Below are 23037 nucleotides of genomic sequence, written 5' to 3' on the forward strand. Positions count from 1 at the left end.
ACGATCATGGCTGATCATCCAACTCAGTAGCCTAATCCTGCTTTCTCCCCAAAGCCTTTGATCCCATTCTCCCCAAGTGCTATATCTAGCCGCTTCTTGAATATATTCAATATTTTAGCATCGACTAATTCCTGTGGTAATGAATTCCACAGGCTCACCACTTTTTGTGTGAAGAAATGTCTCCTCATCTCTGTCAGAAATGGTTTACCCTGAATCCTCAGACAGTGACCCCTGGTTCTGGATACGCCCAACATTGGTAACATCTTCCCTGCATCTACCCTGTCTACGTAGTGCAGGGTATGTAGTGCAGGGTGTATTAAGTTGCTTCTACAGGGTATGATGGTGAGCTTCCCCAAAAACCTGCAAAATGCTCCTCTGACATCACTGTGCATCATGTGCCATTTCACCAGCCAATAGTGTTACTTGAATACATAAGTTATTTACTTATTTATGGTGCTTCTTATGAATTTTATTTCAGAATGGAATATATCATAATCGCTTACCAGATACCAGGAATTCATCAACTTCTCCAACCAATCAAATTGGGTCTTTGCTGTGATGCCACTATTTGTTTTCCCACGCTCTTTTCACCCTCCTGACTGCCTTTCCTCTCGTGCTGTTTTTAACCTCCAGACTGTTTTCAACCTCGCGACTATCTCTCCAATCACTATTTTCAATTCCTGACTGTCTCTCTAGTCTCTGTTTTCAATCACCCAACTGCCTCCACATTTGCTGTTTTAAATCTCCCGACTGTCTCTCCTCGCGCGTTGTTTTCGACCTCCCATCTGCCTCTCCTCTCGCGTTGTTTTCAACCTCCCATCTGTCTCTCCTCTCGTGTTGTTTTCAAAATCTTGATTACCTCTCTACTCACGCTGTTTTCAATTCCCGACTGCCTCGCTACTCATGCTATTTTTAATTCCCGACTGCTGCTCTCCTTGTGCTGCTTTCAAACTCCGGACTGCCTCTCCTTTCACGCAGTTTTCAATCTCCCGGTTGCCCCTCCTCTCAGGTTGTTTTCAATCTCCCATCAAGTTAATGGAAGCCCAAGGATGCTTTAGGAGATTCAGTGATGGCAATCCTGTTGCGTGTCAAGAGCAATGGTTAGATTCCCTCTTGTTGGAGATGATCATTGCCTGGCATTTGTGTGGCACGAATGTTACTTGCCTCTAGTCAGCCAAAGCCTGGATATTGTCCAGGCCTTGCTATACTTGGAAATGGACTGCTTCAGTATCTGAGGGGTTGCAAATGGTGCTGAACATGTGCAATCATCAAAGAACATCCCACTTCTGACCTTGTGGTAGAGAAAAGGCAATTGAAACAGCTGAAGATAGTTGGGCTTCGGACACTACCCTGAGGAATTCCTACAGTGTTGTCCTGGAAGTCCTCGAACTGAAATGATTGACTTCCAACAACCTCTATCTTCCTTTGTGCAAGGTATGACTCCAACCAGTGGCGAGTTTTCCCTTGATTCTTGTTGACTCATGGTTTGTTAGGGCCCTTTGATGCTGTACTTGGTCAATGCTGCTTTGATGTCAAGGACAGACATTCTCACCTCATCTCTGGAGTTCAGCTCTTTTGACCACGTTTCAACCAAGGTTGTAATGAGATGAGGAGCTGCTTATGCTATTTAGCATGCAAGTAATCCTGTGTTGTAGTTTCACCAGGATGACAGCTCGTTTTTATGTGTGCCTGGTGCTGCCCCTGGCATGTCCTCCTGCACACTTTATTAAACCAGGGTTGTTCCCCTGGTTGGTGCTAATGGCCCTGGCGAAACACAAATTTGGTGTCCGTGAGCAGATTATTGCTAAACAAGTGCCGTGGATTATACTGTTGATGACCCTTTCCAGTGCTTTGCTGATGATCGAGAATACACTGATGGGGTGGTAATTGGCCGAGGTGCAATTGTTTCCTGTGTACAAGGCATCTGTGGGCAATTTTCCACATTGCTGGGTAGATGCCAATGTTGGAGCTGTACGAGAACAGCTTGTCCAGGGGTACGGCAAGTTCAGGAGGACTATTTTTAAGTACTACTGCTGGAATATGTGAGGGCCATACCCAATGCAATATTCAGTGCCTTCAGCTGTTTCTTAATATCATGTGCAGTGAATCGAATTTGTAGAAGGATGGCATTTGTGATGCTAGGGACCCCAAGAGGAAGCAAAGATGGATCATCCACTCTGCACTTCTGGCTGATGATGGTTGCAAATGCTAAATCTTATCAGTAATATCAGTGCATCATATCAGCATATCAGTGCAAAATCTAAATGCTTATCTTTTGCATTTGATGCTCCCCCATTATTTAGAATGGGGATATTTGTAAAACCTCTTGCTCCAGTGGGTTGTTTAGTTGTCGACCACAGTCTCGTCTGGATGTGCAGAACTGCAGAGCTTGGACCTATTATGTTGACTGTGGAATCCCTAACTCTGTCATATTACTTGCTCCTTGTGCTATTTGGCACTCAAATAGTCCTATTTTGTAACTTCACCAGGTTGACATCTCATTTTTAGGTATGCCTGGTGCTGCTCCTGGCATGCTCTCCTGCACACTTTATTGAACGAGGGTTGATCCCCTGGCTTGGTGGTAATGGTAGAGTGGGGGTATACCGTGCCTTGAAGTTAGAGAATGCAATTCTGCTACTGACGACGGCTCACAACGCCTCATGAATTCCCAGACTTGAGCTGCTAGATCTGTTTGAAAGTTATCCCACTTACTCTGTGGTTGTGCCACACTACATGATGGAAGGTATCTTTCATGTGATGACAGGAATTGGTCTCCACAAAGACATGTGGTGGTCACAGCTTCTGATGCTATCATGAAGAGATGCATCTGCAGCAGGCAGGTTGGTGAGGATGAGGCCAAGGTCAAGTATGTTTTTGTTTAAATAAATTTAGTGTACCCAATTTGTTTTCCAATTAAGGGGCAATTTAGCCTGGCCAATCCCCTGCACATCTTTGGGTTGTGGGGGTGAGACCCATGCAGACACTGGGAAAATGTGTAAACTCCACACGGACAATGATCCGGGTCCGGGATTGAACCCGGGTCCTCAGCGCCATGAGGCAGCAGTGCTAACCAATGTGCCACCCTGTCAAGTATGTTTTTTCTTCTTGTTGGTTCTCTCGCCACCTGCCGCAGACCCAGTCTAGTAGCTATGTCCTTTGGACTCTACCAGCTCATGGTGGTGCTACCGAGCCACTCTTGGTGATGGACATTGAAATCCCTCATCCAGAGTATATTCTGCATCCTTGCCATCCTTCAGTGCTTCGTCCAAGTGATGTTTAACATGGAGGAGGACTGATTCATAAGCTGGGTCTGGCAGGGGAATGGGATGACTTCTTGGATCCACTGTGCCGCCACCTCTGCTGGGTCTAACCTGCTGGTGGGACAGTATACACCCTGGGAGAATGACGATGGTGTCTGTGACATTATCTGTAAGGATGATTCCGTAAGTAAGACTGCTGGGTTGCCATGACTAAGTTTGCCTTCATCGTTTCAAGGTCCGTCCTACGGTTCCATTCCATTTTTTGGATTTCTTATTGGTTTTATACAACTGAGTGGCTTGCCATTTCAGGGGCATTTAAAAGTGAGTCATATTGCTGTGGATCTGGAGTCATCTGTAGGCCAGACCAGGTAAGGGTGGCTGATTTCCTTCGCTCAAGGACCTTAATGAAACAGATGGGTTTTGTTTCCGACAAACGTTTCATTGTCATCATTAAACTTTTAATTCCAGATTTTTATTGAATTCAGATTCAACATTTGCCGTGGTGAGATTCAAACATTACCCTGGGTCTCTGGATTACAAGTCCAGTGACAATGTCATAATGCCACCATCTTCCATGTTTCCAGTGACTTGATAGATATGCACTGAATGTTTACATGGGATCAAATTTGAACTTTTATTTGAAATATGATTGAGAATTATTTGATATTTTTCTAGAGCTGAAGAAAAGAAAAACCTCCTGCTATTTTTCAGTACACTTCCAACCTTTGCAAAATGGTATGAGTATCGCCAAGTCACTTTCAAACATTTCAAGGTAGGACAAAGCATTGTATTATCTAGTTCTAGATTCTTACTGGTAAAACAATATATTCTTTTTAAAAAAAAGTTATTTTGGAGGATTTTGAAGACTTAAGCACTGGTGCCACTGAGACTAATTTGTATGTTTAAAAAAAAATCAATAATTGATCAATCAATGAATTCATAAACTGATCAGGTGGAAATTGTCTTGCTCCAATTGCACATGCATTCAGCAGCATTCCAATTTAGATGGGCACCTGATCAAAATATGTGTGATGTTCTGTTACTGTTAGAAGTATTTTGTTCGACTATCTGGTCCTTCATCTTCAAATCATCATCCTTGTTTTCAAATCCCACCATGGCATGCCCCTTGTTATCTATAACCTTCTTCAGCCCCAGAACTCTCCAGGATATATGTGTACTTCTGATTCTGGCTTGAACATTTTTATTTATTTGCACCACTACTGGTGGCTATGCTTCCAGTTGGCTAGGCCCATATTCTGGAATACCCACCCTTCTTTGCCTCTCAAGCTCACTTTTCTATTTAAGGCACTCCTTAAATCTATCTCTTTAACCAAGCTTTTGGTCATCTGATCTAATATCACCTTGTGTGGTTTTAAGTCCTATTTTGTTTGATAGTGTTCCTGTGAAGCACCTTGGAACATTTTATTCTTTTAAAGGTGCTATATAACTATAAATTGTTGTTATAAGATGCTACAATCCATTAAGTATTAATTTGAAAGCAGAGAAAAGTCCTGACCACAATGCCAGTGAATGCTTGAAGTATGTATAAATATTTGGAATTTAGTTATCTTTTAAAACGTTTTTTCTCTTTCTCAATGTTGCTGCATCATTTTCTGAAGGGACAGGATCAAAACGCTGGTTCTTCCAAATTGTAGCAAGAAATTTCTCAGCAATATATATTGATTGAACATGACATAATAGTACAGAATTAAGATTGAAGCTCCACTCAGATGTACATTGGTCGGTTTGTTGTTCCTAAGTGTTATGGAATATTTTTAATATATAAGGTTGACATAATACAAACCATGGAATGAGACGGAAAATAGGTTTGTTGGGAAGCCGATAAATGGAACAATAGGTGGTCAAGGCTGTGGTTACAGTTTAGTATAATTATTTTTCCTAAGCTACATGGTTGATTTCATATGTTCCATTTATTTAAAATTACAGGTACACATCTTATTTTTATAAAAGCTGTTATATTTGAAATGGAATAATGTAAGAAAAGCTCATGGCTGCTGCATTACTGTGAAATTAGTATGTTAAGGAAAAACACATATGTAAAACTATATGTCATCTTGAAATAATTAAATAATTCAACAAAATATTACATTGAAAGTCAAGAGATAACGTGTTTCTTTAATCAAGTGAAAATAAACATAGATGATAACTTTGTGTGTAATATATTTGTACATAGAAATACTTTCTTTTCTTTTCTTTTCATGTACTTAATGATCTGTTGAGCTGCTCGCAGAAAAATACTTTTGTACCTCGGTACACGTGACAATAAACAAATCCAAATTTGAAGCAACAAATTAATTGAGTTTCTCTGGCATGAAATTAAGCAAATTATGTTAATTGTGTATAACGTTCTGCTAAGATAAAGCAATATGCTGTTGAATATAAAAGTGCGAGTATGAAAAGTATAATAATAAAGCTTATGAGTACTGTGATATAACAATGAATGAGAATATACTTCAGAATGCAATTTCCTTTCACAATCACTTATTAATTTCTGATTGGTGCTTAATTATTTTTGGATTAATATACTCTCCCAAAATATGGTCTTCCAATGGGAAGTCTTCGCAAGCAGATATAACTGTTCGGATATTCTGCCAAATTAACAGGATTTTCTTCGAGCCGGATTTCAGTCAGACGTTCACGAATATAACTGGAGTCTTGGGGCTTGCAGAATGTATTGTCCGTAATAGCAGATATATTATTATGCTGGAATGTGGAACAAGGGTTACAATAAATGTTAAATTTATCATTTGAGATAATTTAGTACTTCTGGAATCACATTAATTGCTTGATCTTTTACAAAACTAAAATCTGTAGCTGTCTCTGTGACAGCTTTTGCCTTTAATTAAATTCATATAATTCAATAGACAGTGCTACATAGTTGGAGACTTTCTCTCAATCCACCCCCAGTGCAGAAGTAGATGTTTTGCCATGATTTCACATAGATTCTAATTGCAGACCCTGTGTATTAATAGCACTCATTCATCAATGAGCAGAGAGAAATCAATTATGGAGGCAGATTGGATGGGAAAGAAAGGAATAAGGAAGCTATAGCTAAAATTTCAATGATTCTTTTTTTCATTTTTCCTTCTGTTATTTCATATTTGGAGTTAAGCTTCACAAAATGAAAATATCCAGAGGGAACTTGGCACTGATGACAAGATTTTCCTTCAGTTTAATTATTTATTATACAACTGACCTGTAAATGAAGTACACGAATGGTATCAGGCAGATTGGTAGGTACTTTGTCCAGCCGATTGTATCCCAGGTAGAGGATTTCAAGTCTAGCCATGTTCTGTAACAAAATCAATACTCTTCTCAGTTTTATTTTTTACACGTTTCTGAGCTGTGAAAGCAAATCATTTGTTGGCATGCTGTTCTCCTGAGCATAGAGTTTGAAAGACTGGAATAAATGAATATTGCCAAGGCATTCATAATGCTGTTCTTCACTGGCTGCTAGGACAATTGCAATTAACTACTCCCATCCGGTCATGGGGAAATATGGTGACTACTTGGTTATTCTCAGCAACAACACTGCTTAGATGGGAAATGTAGTAGAGTGGGGATTGAACCCTACGTACTTTAACTTTCTGGTTGTGTACATTGATACTCGAGCTTGCACTGTCGGCATGCTAGCTACATTAACAATGTTTTTATTCAAGTTGTTTGCTTTTCTCATACATTTATTTGAATTTTTAGGCAGTCATTTTGCGAAAGCTATGTCCTCTTTATAATTGATTAATACGAAATATACATATGAAGACCAAACATTTTGCGTTTGACCAAATAGAGACTTCAATGAAAATACCAATATTAGTAAACACCCTGAAGGAAATGTTAGGCTACTTCAATTCTGGAGCTTAAGCATGGTTTTATGAGATTTTCAAGAGTTGCCTGTTGAGGCCTAGAGTGTGACAAAAGAGGACAATAGATAAGCTAGGAATTTTGGGTTAATAAGTCTTGCTTCAATTGATGGTAAGGTGCCAGAATGTATGGTACAGAAAGAAAACATTAAGCACTCTGTGAACCTGTATGAAAAGAACCTGATTTATGAAAGAACACATTTAAAAAAATGTATTAATGGGATATGCACTTCGCTGTCTAGGCCAGCATTCATTGACCATCCTAATGACCCTTAAGAAACATAGAAAATAAGAGTAGCCCATTTGGCCCTTCGAGCCTGCTCTGCCATTCAACATTATCATGGCTGATCTTCTATCTCATAGTGTGCCATAGTCCAGTACACTTCCCATACCCTTTGATACCTTTCGAGTCTAGAAATCTGTCTTCTTAAATACATTCAGTGGTTTTGCTTTCACAGCCTACTGTGATTTAAAAAATCCCATAGGGTCCCTACTCTCTGAGAACCAATGCTTTTGGGGAGGAAGTTCCAGGATTTTGACCCAGCGACACTGAGGGAATGAAATGAAATGAAATGAAAATCGCTTATTGTCACAAGTAGGCTTCAAATGAAGTTACTGTGAAAAGCCCCTAGTCGCCACATTCCGGCGCCTGTTCGGGTTGGCTGGTACGGGAATTAAACCCACACTGCTGGCCTGCCTTGGTTTGCTTTAAAAGCCAGCTATTTAGCCCAGTGTGCTAAGGTGGTATATTTCCAAGTCAGGATGTTGAATGACTTTGAGGGAAGCTTGTAAGTGGTGATGCTATCATGCATCTGCTGCCTTTGTTCTTTTAGATGGTGCTTGTCGTGAAAGGTGCTGCCTAACTGCCTAAGGAGCATGCATGTGTTCCTGCATGAGTGCATCTTGTAGATGGGACACATTGCTGCTACTATGCATCGGTAGTAGAGGGAGAAATAGCAGAGATGATGCTAAAAGAAATGCAATCGATATGGTTTATATAGCAATGCCAGTGGCATCAACAGGAGAGACCTTCAAGACTTGGGTGCAGTTTGAGCATGTCCAATAAATGATGTGATTTCTGCTGTCTTGGCCTCCTTTCCTTATTGGCTATAATTAAAGCTAAATAATATGTAGGTTTAAGCTTGAACCAGACCACCTGTGGCACAATTCGATGCTCAGTAGGAGAACCTTTTTGTATCAATCTATAATTTTCGGAATTGGTTGTTCAGTTTTCTTGGTAACATTGCTATAATTAAAGCTAAATAATATGTAGGTTTAAGCTTGAACCAGACCACCTGTGGCACAATTCGATGCTCAGTAGGAGAACCTTTTTGTATCAATCTATAATTTTCGGAATTGGTTGTTCAGTTTTCTTGGTAACATCATATTTAAGCCATCAGGCCCTACTGCACAGGTGACAGTAGAAGGTACACAGGACCAGACAGCCAAAATTGCACTGAATGTGCCCTGCTGAAATCCCTGCAGGCTGGTGAAGAAATTATTCATCCAGCCTCCAAGAAATTCTTGCAAATAGTGAATCTTTGTAAAGCAATTGAGAGTCCCATGGTATATTTATAGAATGGGAGCCAGGAAAAGGGACTGTCAAAACTCATACTGTCAACCTTGAAGCAATGAAATCACAAGATTAGAATTGTGTATTCTTTCTCGTAGGTCAAAGTGTGTGGGAGGAAAGAGGAACTAGGCTAAAAATACCTACAAAACAATTCTTCTTACACTGATGATTTTTTTTAAAAAAATCATACACGGAACATGGAGTTGCTGGGAAGGCCGGCAGCTTTTGCCCACATTAAATACTACAGAGCAGCTTGCTAAGCTATTTCAGAGAGTAATTAATAGTCAATCACATTACTTTTTTAATGTGAGTCCCAAAACACGCAGACCGTGTAAGGACAGTAGATTCCCTTGAAGGATACTAATGAACCAGATGGAACTTTTTTTATCAGCATCACCATTATCGATACTATTTTAAAATTCCAGATTGATTTCATTCATTGAATTTATATTTCCCAGCTGCTGTGGTGAGATTTGAACACCTCTCTCTATCGTTATACCGGGTCTCTAGATTACTAGTAACATACCAGCCAGCATGCTTTCGTACCCTTTCTCGCTCTATAGTGATTCCTTTTTAAAAAGTGAAGTTGAACAGAGGAAGTGGTAACCCTGTAAGATTTGTGTTCAATGTAAATCCCTTTGCCCCAACCTCACCATCCCTGTTTCCTCCGACCGCTTGTTCATTTTACCACATTTTTGAAATGTTGCATCAAGGATCTTATAACATGTGCCATGATTATTTTGACACAAACTTTATTATGCCTATGCTTTACTATTTGTGGGAGTCAAAGTCTCCAGTCTTCCTTCCTCTTTTAATCACTAGTGCACTAGAAATTTTTGCCTGCCTTCCTGGAAGAAAATACCTGTTGTATTCTGTACTGGTGGTAATCTTGTTGAATGTTTATTGAGTAGAAACCTCCTGTAATTCATGTATTGTGGCATTGTGGGCACATTGTGATTGGCCACATGAATTAAGTCTTATGATTCACCATACTCAGGAGACGCCAGCAGTGAAATACGTAGAGAACCCTATCCTGCTGATCGATTGGCAAACTGAATGAAATTATGGAATTTGTATCTTCAGGATTATTGGTGAACAAATGATTGGGCACGTGTTGCTATTGCTCCTGAAATTATTCTGATGCTCAGTATTCAGGACCATGTTGATTGTAATATTGGTGCCTTCAAGTCTTTGTATATTGATGGCACATTTAAGTGTTATCCTGCTAGTCTGCATTTAACATTTTGACTTCCACCATTATTACAAAATTGTGACAACAGGAAGTGGAGTAGCTTTGATGTAAAATTTTAACATAAAGTCCAGCTGCACGTGGGGGTTGCATTCCCTCAAAATCTCACAAAATGGCAAAATGGTTTAGCTCAATGGGCTAGATAGCTGGCTTGTGATGCAGAACAAGGCCAGCAGCGCGGGTTCAATTCCCGTACCAGCTTACCTGAACAGGCGCTGGAATGTGGCAACTAGGGGCCTTTCACAGTAACTTCATACTTGTGACAATAAAAGGTTATTATTATTGTTAAATTGTGAATGATGAATCTGCTTTTCAATGGAAGTCGATTAGATAGGTTCCAGCAATGCAAGAGCAACATTGGGTTTTGCTGCTGCTCAACAGCAAATTGTGGTACAGTACTTGTATATGAAAAGCTGCCTCTGAGCAGTGTTGACATGCATTGAAAATTTAAAAGAAAAAATTATCATGTAAGAAAAAATGAATCCCCTCAAAACTAGCAGACAAAATCAGCGAACATTTCAACATTGAACAGAGCCGATATTGCAGCGCTAGACTAAGAAATTCGGCCATTTCCAGGTTAATCTCTACGCATGGGCTCCACTTCAGCTGCAGCCTTTTCAGGCACCGCCTCACTGCCCTGTCGGAAAGGTGCTTTAAAAAAATTATGGGCGGGATTCTCCCTTTTGAGGACTGAGTCCCAACGCCTGCTGGAAAACGGGCAAGAATCACTCCGGAATTTTTCCTCTAAGTCCGGAGTGATTTCCCATTTTCCAGGGGGCCAGCAGGGTGTGTCCCGCAGCTCTGGCTGCCGGCGGGACCCTGCTGTCCAGATGGCGAGTCTGCGCATGCGCACAGCGGGTCCGCTCATTTGCGCGGCAGCCCACTTCGGCGCGGGCGCCCCTGCCATGGCAGACCCACACAGCGGGCCCTCGCAGAGTAAGGTAGGTCCCCCCCAGATCGTGATGGCCCGCCAATCGGTGGCCCCTGATCGTGGGCCTGGCCACCGCTGAGGAACCCCCCCCCGGAGCCAGATTCCCCCTGACCCCCACCAGGACCATCACTGCGGCCGCAGGTCAGTGCTCCCCGCTAGGTGGTACCAAATGTGAACCACGCCGGCAGGAACTCAGCCGGTCGACCGCGGAGAATCGCTGTGAGGGCCTCTTCCAATGGCCCCCGACCGGCGCTGCGTCGACTGCGCGCGCGCAACTGGTGGGTCCGTGAAGAATCGGCGTGATCGCCTATTCTCCGCCCCCGCGCCGTGCGCAATTCCGGCGCAGAGGGTCGGAGAATCCCACCCTAAATGTCCAAGGCCAGGACTATTGTAAGTAATTCACTTCCAGAGACTTCAACATCATATCCCTTCTGACACCTGCTGACTTCAACACTGAGGGTCGATACTCCACCCCCCCCCCCCCCCCCCCGGCCGGGTCGGAGAATCGCCGGGGGCTGGCGTGAATCCCCCCCCCCGCCGTGCCCCGATTTCTCCGTCACCAGAGATTTGGCGGAGGCAGGAATCGCGCCGCGCCGGTCGCGGGCCCACCCCCGGCGATTCTCCGGCCCACGATGGGCCGAAGTCCCGCCGCTGTCAACCCTCTCCCGCCGGCGTGGATTAAACCACCTACCTTACCGGCGGGAGCAGGTGGCGCGGGCGGGGTCCTGGGGGGGGCGCGGGGTGATCTAACACGGGAGGTGCCCCACAGTGGCCTAGCCCGCGATCGGGGCCCACCGATCCGCGGGCGGGCCTGTGCTGTGGGGGCACTCTTTTTCTTCCGCCTTCACCATGGTCTTCACCATGGCAGAGGCGGAAGAGACCCCCTCCCCAACGCATGCGCGGGGATGGCGCAGCAGCCGCTGACGCTCCCGCGCATGCGTTGACTTACGCAGGCCGGCGAAGTCCTTTCGGCCCTGTCAGGCGTGGTGCCAAAGGCCTTCCACGCCAGCCGGTGGAGCGGAAACCACTCCGGCGCGGGCCTAGCCCCTCAAGGTGAGGGCTTGGCCCCTAAAGGTGCGGAGATTACCTTTGGGGCGGCCCGACGCCAGAGTGGTTCCCGCCACTCCATCACGCCGGGACCCCCCCGCCCCGCTGGGTAGGGGAGAATCCCACCCCATATCTCAGCACCATCATGACTTCTGTCTCCTATTATTATTATCGAGATAATAGGAGAGAGGGGAAAGAAAGTGCAGTTAAGCGAACATTGCTCACCTGATAGGCGATGTGGTGTAAAAGGTATATTGATGTGGAGATGTCGGTGTTGGACTGGGGTGGGCACAGTAAGACGTCTTACAACATCAGGTTAAAGTCCAACATGTTTGTTTGGAATCACTAGCTTTCGGAGCACAGCTCCTTCATTAGATATAAAGCTCGGGTAAGCAAATGCACGAACAAGGAATACACGAAAAGCAGGACTTTACTGTATTATAGATGTCGATACAGTTCACTATTATCACAGGCAGCTGCATGTATTGGACAAATAATGTCAATCACACGCCAGTACCCTCGGAGCCAATTATAAAGAAATGTCTCATAACATGAATCCACTCCAAACCGGCTCGCTATTCTGGGCATTTAAATACGTTTTTCACATTTTGTTGTCGTATTTGGATTTAAACTCCTCCATGGATCATTCTGTGTCCATATTTGTTTTGATCTGACTATCTCGCTCATCAACTTGTTCTGAAGTAAAATCCCTCCCATAAACCATCTATTGATCCCTTTCCACTTTAAATTCAGTTGACAATAATTGTGCGGATTGAATTGCTGTTTGTTTTCAACTCTGTTCCCATTCTCTCTCGAAAGATAATCCACCGTCAACACTTATAGTGAGCAAATTGCAGACATTCACTGTGATGGGGTCTGTACTAGTTATGATGCCATGATGTTGTCAGTGAGTGATGGTGGCACAGTGGTGAGCATAGCTGCCTTCCAAGCAGTTGACCCGGGTTCGATTCCCGGCCATTGCAATAAAAATGATGCCATGATGTTGTAAAAGTGGCATTGCAACAATGTGTGATCTTCAGATGATTTGGGATTTCAGGTTGGGAATAATTTGACCAAGGCGGTGTTGCAATTATAGTGTGGCACACTTAAAAAAGGCACTTTCCATTATCGGGAATGTAAGAATTTGTAACACAAAATGCCGATGTGAAGTACTCACAGATATAAGATTATCATGTTATAAGGTAATATTCAAACACAGTGAAGCCACAACAGGTGTGTAAATGTTTGTAATTTTTTACTTCCCCCTTCCTTGCTCAGATTTTCTCTCTCATACAGATCCTCTGATTTTTGTTCTTTTAAAAACACTCAATGTTCTTGAAAAAAGCTTTTGAACTTTAATCTTTAGCTTTCTTGCTGGACTGTAGGAACCACCTTCAATTCATGGAGTAATTTATGGAGCAAAGATTCAAGCCCAAATCTTTGGGAGAGGCTAAAACGTCGCAAGCAAAAACTTTAAGGCATTAAAAGACACATACGTTTCAGTTGCATAAGCTTAATCTTGCTATTGAGGATGATCTTTTTTTTTGGAAAATTTCATTTTAATACCTTATTTTCAACATTTCTGATACTTTGGAAATTTTGATTAGTTCATCAACAAACTGACAGTGAAAGGTGGCATCCTGTTTTCTGCAATATAAATTAATGGTTGTGTTAGCAGTTTATTGTTAAAGGTGTGCAAAATTTATATCTTCATTGTTATAACCAGAAATTTGGTGGTATGATTTGTACGCTGTTGATCTTTCCTGATCAAGCATATGTAACTTTTTCTTGCTAAATGAGGGGATTTGTCCAAATTAGAAGATGGGAAATTAAGAATTTCAACTGGGGTAAATGCAAGAATAAGTCAGTTAATCAAAGTACAGAGCAGTTCAAGAGCCTTTAAATTAAATTGATTTTTAGAATAAGGTACTAACTAGATTTTAAAGGAAGGAATAGAGATGTTTATATCTTGGATGGGCAGCTAAGACCCATTGCCCGCAATTCCTGTGCTTCTGGGAACTTCAGGTCACTTCATTTATCTAGGGAACCATGTGTGTAGCAAGTATCTCCAGCTTCTTGAACTCGAGACTTCCGAGCCTGAGGAGCAGTTGAAGTCACATCGGGGAGTCTTCGGGGATGTGCCACTCTCAAAACGGCACTCGTGAGTGGAGACTGTTGGGAGTGATGACACCTTGATGCAGTCCAGACCATGTAATCAATGCACAAGAGACTTCACAGGAGGGAACATCAAAGAGTAGAAATGCAGTTGTTATAGGAGATTTAATAATTATGAGTCAGTCAAGCTTTTCTGCAACCTTTATCATGAGTTCCACATGGTGTGTCACTTCCCTCGTACCAGGGTAGAAAGATATCATGGAGAGGGTACAAGATATTCTGCGGGGGAAAGTTGTGGTACGGATTGGTATGAACAACAGAGAGAGGGAAAGTATTGAGGTCTACAGTAGCTAGGGAGGAAGTTAAAAAGGAGGATCTTGTGGGTAGAAATCTTTGAACTACTCTCTGTATCAAGTGCTACTAAGAATAGAAATAGGAAGAATCAGTGCATGGCTTGAAGTATGGTGCACAAGAAGGGCTTCAGATTCTTGTGGCATGAGGACCAGATGTGGGGCAGAAGACACCTATTCAAAAGGGATAGGTTGCATTTCATCACGACTGGGACCAATGTCACGTGGAGAGGTTCAGAAATGTGGGTTGGAGAGGGTTTATTCTAAATTGGCAGGAGGTGAGCACCAGCATATAGAAGTACCAAGAAGGAATGAGGTGCATAAAGAAGTGAGAGTACCAGAGAAGAATAGTATGAGAGAAGGAACTTAATAATCATGAATGCAAAATGTTGAGAAAAGATAAAAGAGAGTGGGATGGCAGTATCTATTAGGGAAGATGTTGTAATTTTGGAAAGCGAGGATGTCCTTAAGGGGACAAGGACAGAATCCATTTGGATAGAGTTGAGAAGTTGCAAAAGGCTGTATCATCTTTGCCTTTTACAGGCAAAAACTGGGAGGCTGTAAGGAGTTTTGAAAGCCTCCCACCTTGATTCCAAAACTTCAATTTCATCTATAAAGAAATGTGACCTCTTGATATCGAAAGCACAAGTACCTAACCTCATACCTGCTGAACATTCATCTCTTTGAGGGAATTCTGAAATAATCCAGACATCTTGACTTCAGCTATTTTGGCCTATCGGAACTACAATTCCAGAATGAAAAAAGACTAATCTTTACCGGGCGCACACCAGCTGAGAGCTAGCATGGACTTGATGGACCAAATGGCCACCTCCTGCGCTGTAATGGCTCTAAGATATTACCTTCAAATACTTATAATTAAGTTGGATCCATAGCCATGTTATTAAAAGATTACCTTAAAAGCATTGCGTTTGATTCCATTGCTTTTAATACGGTTGTGTTGTACAGCAAGCGTTCTGAGTTTTGGAGGTAAGGCAGGCAGTCGGACCAATTTGTTTTCAGAAAGAAACAGGTGCTCCAGATTTGGAAGCTGTGAGAAGGCTTTATCTTCTATTTCAGTAATCAGATTTCCAGTCAGATCGATCCTCCTCAGAGTTGCTTTATTTAGGATTGAACAAAGACAGTAACATGATTTATTTACCACTTTTACTATTTACTCATTATGAATATTTTCCTCAAAACTAAACTTCTTCACAATATAAGGCACAATGAGGAGCATCCTTGTCTCTGAAGCAAAAGCACCAGTTTCAAGTCCCACTCCAGGATTTCACTGGCCAAGGAAGATGCATTCATAACTCAACCAAACATCCTGCAAATCCTTCCAGTACACGTCAATGAAGGTGAAAAGACTGGGAAAGATCCTCGGGCGGCACGGTAGCACACTAGTTATCATTGTTCCTTCACAGCTCCAGGGACCCGGGTTCGATTCCCGGCTCGGGTCACTGTGCGGAGTCTGCACGTTCTCCCCGTGGGTTTCCTCCGGGTGCTCCGGTTTCCTCCCACAAGTCCCAAAAGACGTGCTTGTTAGGTGAACTAGGCATTCCGAATTCTCCCTCCGTGTACCCCAACAGGCGCCGGAGTGTGGCGACTAGGGGATTTTCACAGTAACTTCATTGCAGTGTTTATGTAAGCCTACTTGTAACACTTATAACAATGATTATTATTAGTCAGCCACATAAGGAAAAGAATGGTGGAATGTCTGCCATCACTATTCATAACTCCAGACTACAGCATGCATGTAAAAGTGCATGTTGTCGCAGCTACTTGGGACACTGAGGGAACTGTAACACACCATCATCATACTTTGGTCTCTTTCTCTTTTGCAGAACCCCTTTCTTTTTCTGAGCTTCTAAGAAATGAACACAGGTACAATTTCTGTTGATATGGAGAATACACATTCAGGCTGTATGGACGCATTTTATTTACTTCAGTCCAGAGAGCTTTGCACAGATTGGTAACAACCAGGGCTCAGAAACTCCTAAAGTGTTTTTAGGGATCCTGCTTGAGTTTAACTTGTTAGAACCACACAGTGTTACCATCACAGAGAATACATACCCAGTTTGGGCAGCCAGGATCACCTAACCCACTAGGGCATTGTCTGGAGCTGAGCAGTAAGCACCTTGTTCCGACTGCGTAAATGTCCATTTATTAGACGAAAACAGTGGTGGCAGTTCAAGCGGCGCTCTTCCTGCTGGCCGGAATGCCTCGAACCTATTCCACACCTAATTAATTATGCACAGGTGAGTATCGGGCTGAACCACCATCTGGTGGGCCAGGAGCTGATTTGTCTGTCAGCTGGCAGATTTGAAGGCCCCAACACCATATTGAGATGCAGTCCAACACCTACATTGTATTCTCTCCAGCCCATCTGTCTTCACAAGACCTTTAAAGATGGCATTGAGGGCAACACGGTGGCGCAGTGGGTTAGCCCTGCTGCCTCACAGTGCCGAGGTCCCAGGTTTGATCCCGGCTCTGGGTCACTGTCCGTGTGGAGTTTGCACATTCTCCCCGTGTTTGCGTGGGTTTCTCTCCCACAACCCAAAGATGTGCAGGCTAGGTGGATTGGCCACGTTAAATTGCCCCTTAATTGGAAAAAATGAATTGGGTACTCTAAATTTATTTTTAAAAAGATGGCATTGAGCCAGAAAGAAAAGGTGAGCAGCCCAAAAGATTTGCAGGCTAGATGTAGTGGCCATGGTAAATTTGCCCTTAGTGTCCAAAAATATGCGGGTTGGGTGGGGTTGCGAAGATGGGTGAGCCTGGGTGAGGTGCTCTTTCGGGGGCCGGTGCCGACTCAAGGCCAAATGACTCCTTCTCCACTGTAGGGATTCTATGATTCTATGAGAAATCTGCACCCTGTTTCAGCCACCAGAGTTTCAAAGCCTTAATCCGACGAGCCCAAGCACACAATAACATCTTATACCCCAGGGATGGGTTGAGGAAGCACAGCAACCTCACGTCTCTGTCCTGGGAGGCTGCCATCCAGGTGGTTGGCTTGGCTGGCAAACATGCCTGAAGCACCATCCAGTGCAGGAAGAGGATGAATGATTTCATCGCTCAGGCTGGACAAGTCATCTCTCAACTCCCTCCAGAATCAAACTCTTATCGTAGCATTATGTAATCAAATGGCTACCTTTTTCACGGATCTCACCTATCAATTAGGGGGGAACCCATATCAACATTCATTCTCTCACAGGCAATTTTACATTGCAATCCTTCTGTTGCTCACACTCCAGCCCTGGCCTTTCTGGGGAGCGCTCACCACACACACGGGACATGCGTTTCACCCAACCACTTCTTCATCCCCTCTGATCATATGCCTTTCTTTCATCCTCATACAGACCAATCTGGCACCCAACAAAGGGAAAAGAGCCAGACCAGGGGAGGACAGCAGAGATCATTTCCCTCACAGCATTTGAGGATGATGCAGCTGACCTTGCAGGGGAGCGGTCGCTCCTGTGGGGAAAAGGAAACTGGCCTCTCCCAGCAACATAATACAGATCACAGCTGCATCACTTCGTCAAATTCTGTCAATCCCCCTGAGTCACGTGTAGTCTTATATATAGCTTATGTTCATCAACTAAAATTCTTCTTTATTTCATGTGCACCAGCAAATTGAACCCTCCAGACAGCTGAGCAGAAGTCCGAGCCCCTAGACCACATCTGAGGAGGAAGAGGCTCACTGTGATCTGTAACAGTGCCATCCACACTCTCCACCAGTGCAAAGACACACATCTCGGTGGGGCATAGTGCGAGATTAGACTCAAGGTGACTTTCTCAAGAACACCTCATTGACATGTCCTTCCCCCCCCCCCCCCCCCCCCATCCCCGCAGTCGGAAACAGGGACTCTGAGAGCTGTGCAAGGCATCTGCTGTGACCAGTCAGATGATGAGCCTCTGGAAGCAGTTGCCAGCTCAATGCTGGAGGTGCAACAGCAGGCAGATGAACATGAGGCAGAAATTTGGCAGTCACTCCGCAGACGAGAGCAAACAATGGAGGAGTCCATTTGTGTCCTGTCTGATTTTGTGGCTCCAACGTGCGAGGACCTCAAAGTCACCATGGGAAGGCTGGCGACCACCATAGTTGGTTCTCAACTATGAAAGAAAATTGTTAGTACACGGCTTAAGCAGCAACACGCATTGGAGCTTTGCTGCTGATGACGAAGATTGAGAAAGACTTTGCTCCTGCCTCAATGTGATTCCAAAAGTCTCTGTGTAGTTGGCAACTCCCACGATCTCAGAAACTGGTGGGAGTGAACTTTAGGGACAGTCATCCTTTGTAATTTTCAATCAGTCACTCATAAGATCCTCTCTTAAACTGTGCAAAGCTGTAACACCAGCTACAATCCTCCTTGCCATACTTTTTTTATTATTCAAACCAATATTGGCAATACCTGTGAAAGATAGTGCTGCAATTATATTAAAAGTGGCGAGTAAAGACACTACGATTATCGCATATAAGCTATCTGATATATCATTAATTAAGACGTGGGCGGGGGTGGTGGATTTTCAGTTCCCCTCTCCATTGGGCAGGATTGGCGATGGGAGCAGAAAATCCTACCAGTGGCCCAAATAAAATTTCAAGCTAATGTAAAGATGTGACGCAATTACCCTGCCAGTGACATAACTGGAGTCCCAATGTTCAACGTCAAGACCACTATTACAATTAATTTAAATCGAATTATGGGGTATCTACGCCTGATATTTCTCCCCCCCCCCCGCCCCAATACACAATCTTCACACCAACATGTATCATAACAGGTCTCCTATGGCGTGTACCTGGCAGTCAGAACGTGGCTCAGATGAGCGCAGCCCTCGGAAGAGAGAAGGTCATGCCTGAGCACTCCCCCTGACAGTGCCAGGGAGCAGTGAGGGGGTGTTGCATTGGGGGGCAGGAAGTGTTTGGGAGCAGGTATTTCAGGGGGGGGGCGGTGGTGTTCAGATTTTACTTTTTTGTATCAGGACGGCCATTAAAAAGGGCACTCAAAAAACTAAATAACTCAAAGAACATTCTCCACAAACAGAGTTCTCGCCAACATTACTTTGTGGGACCCGACCCTTCAAATTTCTCCAACTATCTCCCTAACAATACGGCTGAGGAACCAGCACCGTTTTCCCCGCCCGCTATTTCACTGTTCAAAAATGGAACAATTCCACCCATTGAATCAGGCAGGTAACTATGAAGATCCTTACCCCACCACTCTAAAGAATATTGGTTTACTGAGTTGCTCCAACTATTCCTGTGTTATTCCTGAATTATGTCCAAAATTCTGTCATGTATTAAAACAACTTCCTGCTTTTTTTGAGGCACCAGACCAAAAGCAGTATGGAAATCAGTGGAAAAAATTTAAGTGAATTTCCCTTGAGCGTTACAATATTCCATGATCTCAGATAAAGCCATAACCTCAGGACAACAAAATCAAGTTCATTTTCTACTTTCTTATTTAATTTCAGGTTTCTAATGTAGCCTTTATGTCACAGGAATCCAAGAGCCACCTTAAGAGCTCATTACTAATCAGTGAAATACCTCCAAATTTTGGTCTCATAGTATCCCATTCTTATTATTTTACATAACTGATTATGTGTGTCAACAATGGTAAATTATTACAGAACTAAACAAATATGTTTTCCATTTTGTCCACGTTGCAAAATGTCTTGAATAGTTAAATTATCTTCTCTGGCGTTGATATCTTTACTATGCAATTACAGCATTACATGTGTGGTCGCAGAGGACCAAACAGTTTTCGTGAAGGGCTTCCAATAACTTTAGGGACGAATACCGGAGGTAGTGGTCTCTATGGACACGGAGAAGGCTTTTGACTAGATGGAGTTGCGGTACCTGTTTGAGGTTTTGGGGGCCAACGTTTGTGACGTGGGTGCGTCTGCTGTACATGGCCCCAGTGGCGAGTGTACGAACAAACAAGGAGCATCAAGTTGCATAGGGGAACAAGGCAGGTGTGCCCGCTGTCGCAGCTGCTGTTCGCGTTGGCGATAGAGCCCTTGGTGATGCCCCTTGAGGGGACAGTAGAGTGGGAGGGGATTGTGAGAGGGAGTAAGGAACACCAGGTGTTGTTGGACGCAGACAACCTGCTGCTGTTTGTATCGGACACGTTGGAGAGTATGGGGAGAATTATGGACATACTAGAGAGGTTCAGGACCTTCTTGGGCTGTAAGCTGAATGTCGTAAAGAATGAGGTGTTTCTGGTGAATGTGGCAAGGCGGGGGGCCAATCTTGGGGTGTTGGAATTTACGGTTGCCAGGGACAGGTTTAGGTATTTGGGAGTTCAGGAGACAGGGGAGCGAGTGACAATGCATAAATGGAACCTAACAAAGTTGGTGGAGGAGGTTACGGAGGACTTTAGGAGATGGGACACGTTACACCGGACACTGGCCGGGACAGGCCAGGTGGTAAAATTAACGTTTTGCCAAGGCCCCTGTTTGTATTCCAGACCCTCCCAACCTTCATTCCAAAGGCCTTTTTCTGGAAACTGTATGCAGCGATTTCAGAGTTTATATGGGCGGGGAAGGTACCTCTGGTGAAGAGGGCCCTGCTACCGAGGAAGAGGCAGAAAGGGGGGTTTTGGTTACCAAATCTGTTGCACTATGAGAGGATGGCGAATGCAGAGATGGTGAGGCGGTGGGGGAAGGAGAGGGGTAAAGATGGAGGAGGAATCCTGTAGGGGGTCCAGCCTGAGAACCATAATGACGGCGGCGATTCCGCTGGCACCAAGGAGATACACAGAGAGCCCGGTGGTACAGTCCACGATTAAAGTGTGGAACCAGTTGAGACATTTTAAGATGATGGGGATATTGGTGCTAACACCGCTGTGTGGGAACCATGGGTTTCAGTGAGGGGGGGGCGTGCACGTCTGGAAGAGCTGCGGGAAAGGGTGGACCTTCTGAAGGGAAGCAAATTCAGGTATATGCAAGTGAGGAACTTTGCTCAGAAAGAATGAAGAGGGTTTGCCGGAGTATACTATGTTGGAGCGGTTGCTGTTCCCGGGTGTGGAAGGGGCGGATAGGATTGGGGATATATATGGGTGGATCGAGGAGCAGGGGGGAGCACAGGTGGTGAGGAGTAAGGAGAAATGGGAGGAGGATTTGGGGGGAGGAGATAGGATGGAGAGTGTGGAGTGAGGCGATGCATAGTGCATTCAAACTCCTTGTGTGCGAGGATGGGTTTGATTCAGTTTAAAGTGGTGTATCGGGTGCATATGACTCTGGCGAGGATGTGCGGATTCTTCCAGGGGGTGGCAGACGAGTGTGAGTGACTACCAGCAAATCATGCACATATGTTCCAGTGCTCTGAGAAGTTGGAGAGATACTGGGACGGGATGTTTGGGATGTTATTGAAGATTGTGGGGGTCTAGGCCGGGCCGGACCTATGGTGGCGATTTCTGGGGTATCAGAAATGCCGGAGCTGATGGAGGGAAGGGAGGCCGACGTTGTGGTCTTCGCCTCTCTAGGTGCCAGGCGAAGGAGTCTGTTGGAATAGCGGTTGACAACGCCACCCGGAGTGGTGTCTGGTTCGAGAACCTGTACGACTTTCTCTGGCTAGAAAAGATTAAGTTTGAATTGAGGGGATCAGCGGAGGGCTTTGAGACATGGTGGGGACTGTTCATGACCATGTTTGAGGACCTGTTCGTCGTGGAGGGAAAGGAGTGGGTGAAAAGGGGAGAAAACGTGCATAAACTGAACTGTGAGGTGTGGAGAATGTTCTTTGATTTATTTATGTTTTTGTACATTTGAATATGTTTGGATTAAAATACATTTTTAAAAATCCAGTTACAGAAAATAACAATGTACTCACGGAAGTCAGCAAAATCTTTTACAGTGACCTTTTTAATCAGGTTGAATCGCGCATAAAGGTGTGATGTCTCTTTAGGCAACATTGGAATTGCTTCAGTGTTGGTCTCATCACAATACACAGAACCAGTTAGACAAACACACAAAAGACAAGTTGGCATGTCTGAAATAGAAAATATTTACATCAGTAGAATTTTGATCACCTGAATGCATTATTAATAATATAAATAGCCTCTTTGGCACATTATCTATGAAGTCTGTGTCTACGTCCAGATTTTTTTTGATGTGTGTGCTGATGGATACTTTGACCTGATCCACAGTCACTTCCTGAGGTCTGTGGAGAATCAAAGAATGTAATAAAGATTGCTACAGCTATTAACTGTCAGCAAGCTATTAATTACCCCACATTTTAACAACCCTTTCAATGCCATAATCTTTGGAATGCATACATTTTTAAATTGAGCAAACCAATCTGGAAGATTGATATTGGGTGAATTACGTTTTTTTTAATCATTGTTGGTATACTAAAAGAAAATAGCATTTTCCAAAACATTAGCTATGGTTTGAATTTGGTTCCCATATGGAATATGTATCTTGTTTCTGGATTCCCTTTGATTTCAGAGTTTGTTAAAAGAAAAAATGTTTGTATTTTATTTTGTCTTTGAGATTGATTAAAAAGGATTTAATTAGTAGAAAACAAATCTGGACCAAATCCAAAATGTACATGAAAAATTAGTTCAAACTGTGCACTAAGCTGTTGAGACAATTGAAGAAATTAGATTTAAAAAACCCCAATTATAAACGTAA

At 43.6% G+C, this 23037-nt stretch overlaps 2 protein-coding genes and 1 non-coding gene across 6 annotated transcripts in view; 2 read left to right on the plus strand and 1 right to left on the minus strand.

Moving 5' to 3' along the window:
- The window catches only part of cenpp (centromere protein P), a 452755-nt gene that overhangs the window by 138105 nt on the left and 291613 nt on the right, over positions 1-23037 (plus strand). For all 4 annotated transcript variants that reach the window (XM_072472643.1, XM_072472644.1, XM_072472646.1 and 1 more), the window contains exon 6: positions 3936-4032. In XM_072472643.1, the coding sequence (XP_072328744.1) occupies positions 3936-4032 (97 nt within the window). The remainder of the gene's footprint in view (positions 1-3935; positions 4033-23037) is intronic.
- The window catches only part of ogna (osteoglycin, paralog a), a 35671-nt gene continuing 18010 nt past the window's right edge, over positions 5377-23037 (minus strand). The window contains exons 3-6 of the mRNA XM_072472647.1: positions 22235-22393; positions 15320-15522; positions 6478-6573; positions 5377-5984 (exon numbers count right to left, since the gene is read on the minus strand). Coding sequence (XP_072328748.1) covers positions 5799-5984; positions 6478-6573; positions 15320-15522; positions 22235-22393 — 644 coding nt within the window. The 3' untranslated portion in view covers positions 5377-5798. The remainder of the gene's footprint in view (positions 5985-6477; positions 6574-15319; positions 15523-22234; positions 22394-23037) is intronic.
- trnag-ucc (transfer RNA glycine (anticodon UCC)) lies at positions 12853-12924 on the plus strand. The gene has a single exon. It is a non-coding gene; the product is annotated as a tRNA-Gly (tRNA).

This window comes from Scyliorhinus torazame, chromosome 13 (genome assembly GCF_047496885.1).
Source record: "Scyliorhinus torazame isolate Kashiwa2021f chromosome 13, sScyTor2.1, whole genome shotgun sequence".
Taxonomy (NCBI): Eukaryota; Metazoa; Chordata; class Chondrichthyes; order Carcharhiniformes; family Scyliorhinidae; genus Scyliorhinus; species Scyliorhinus torazame.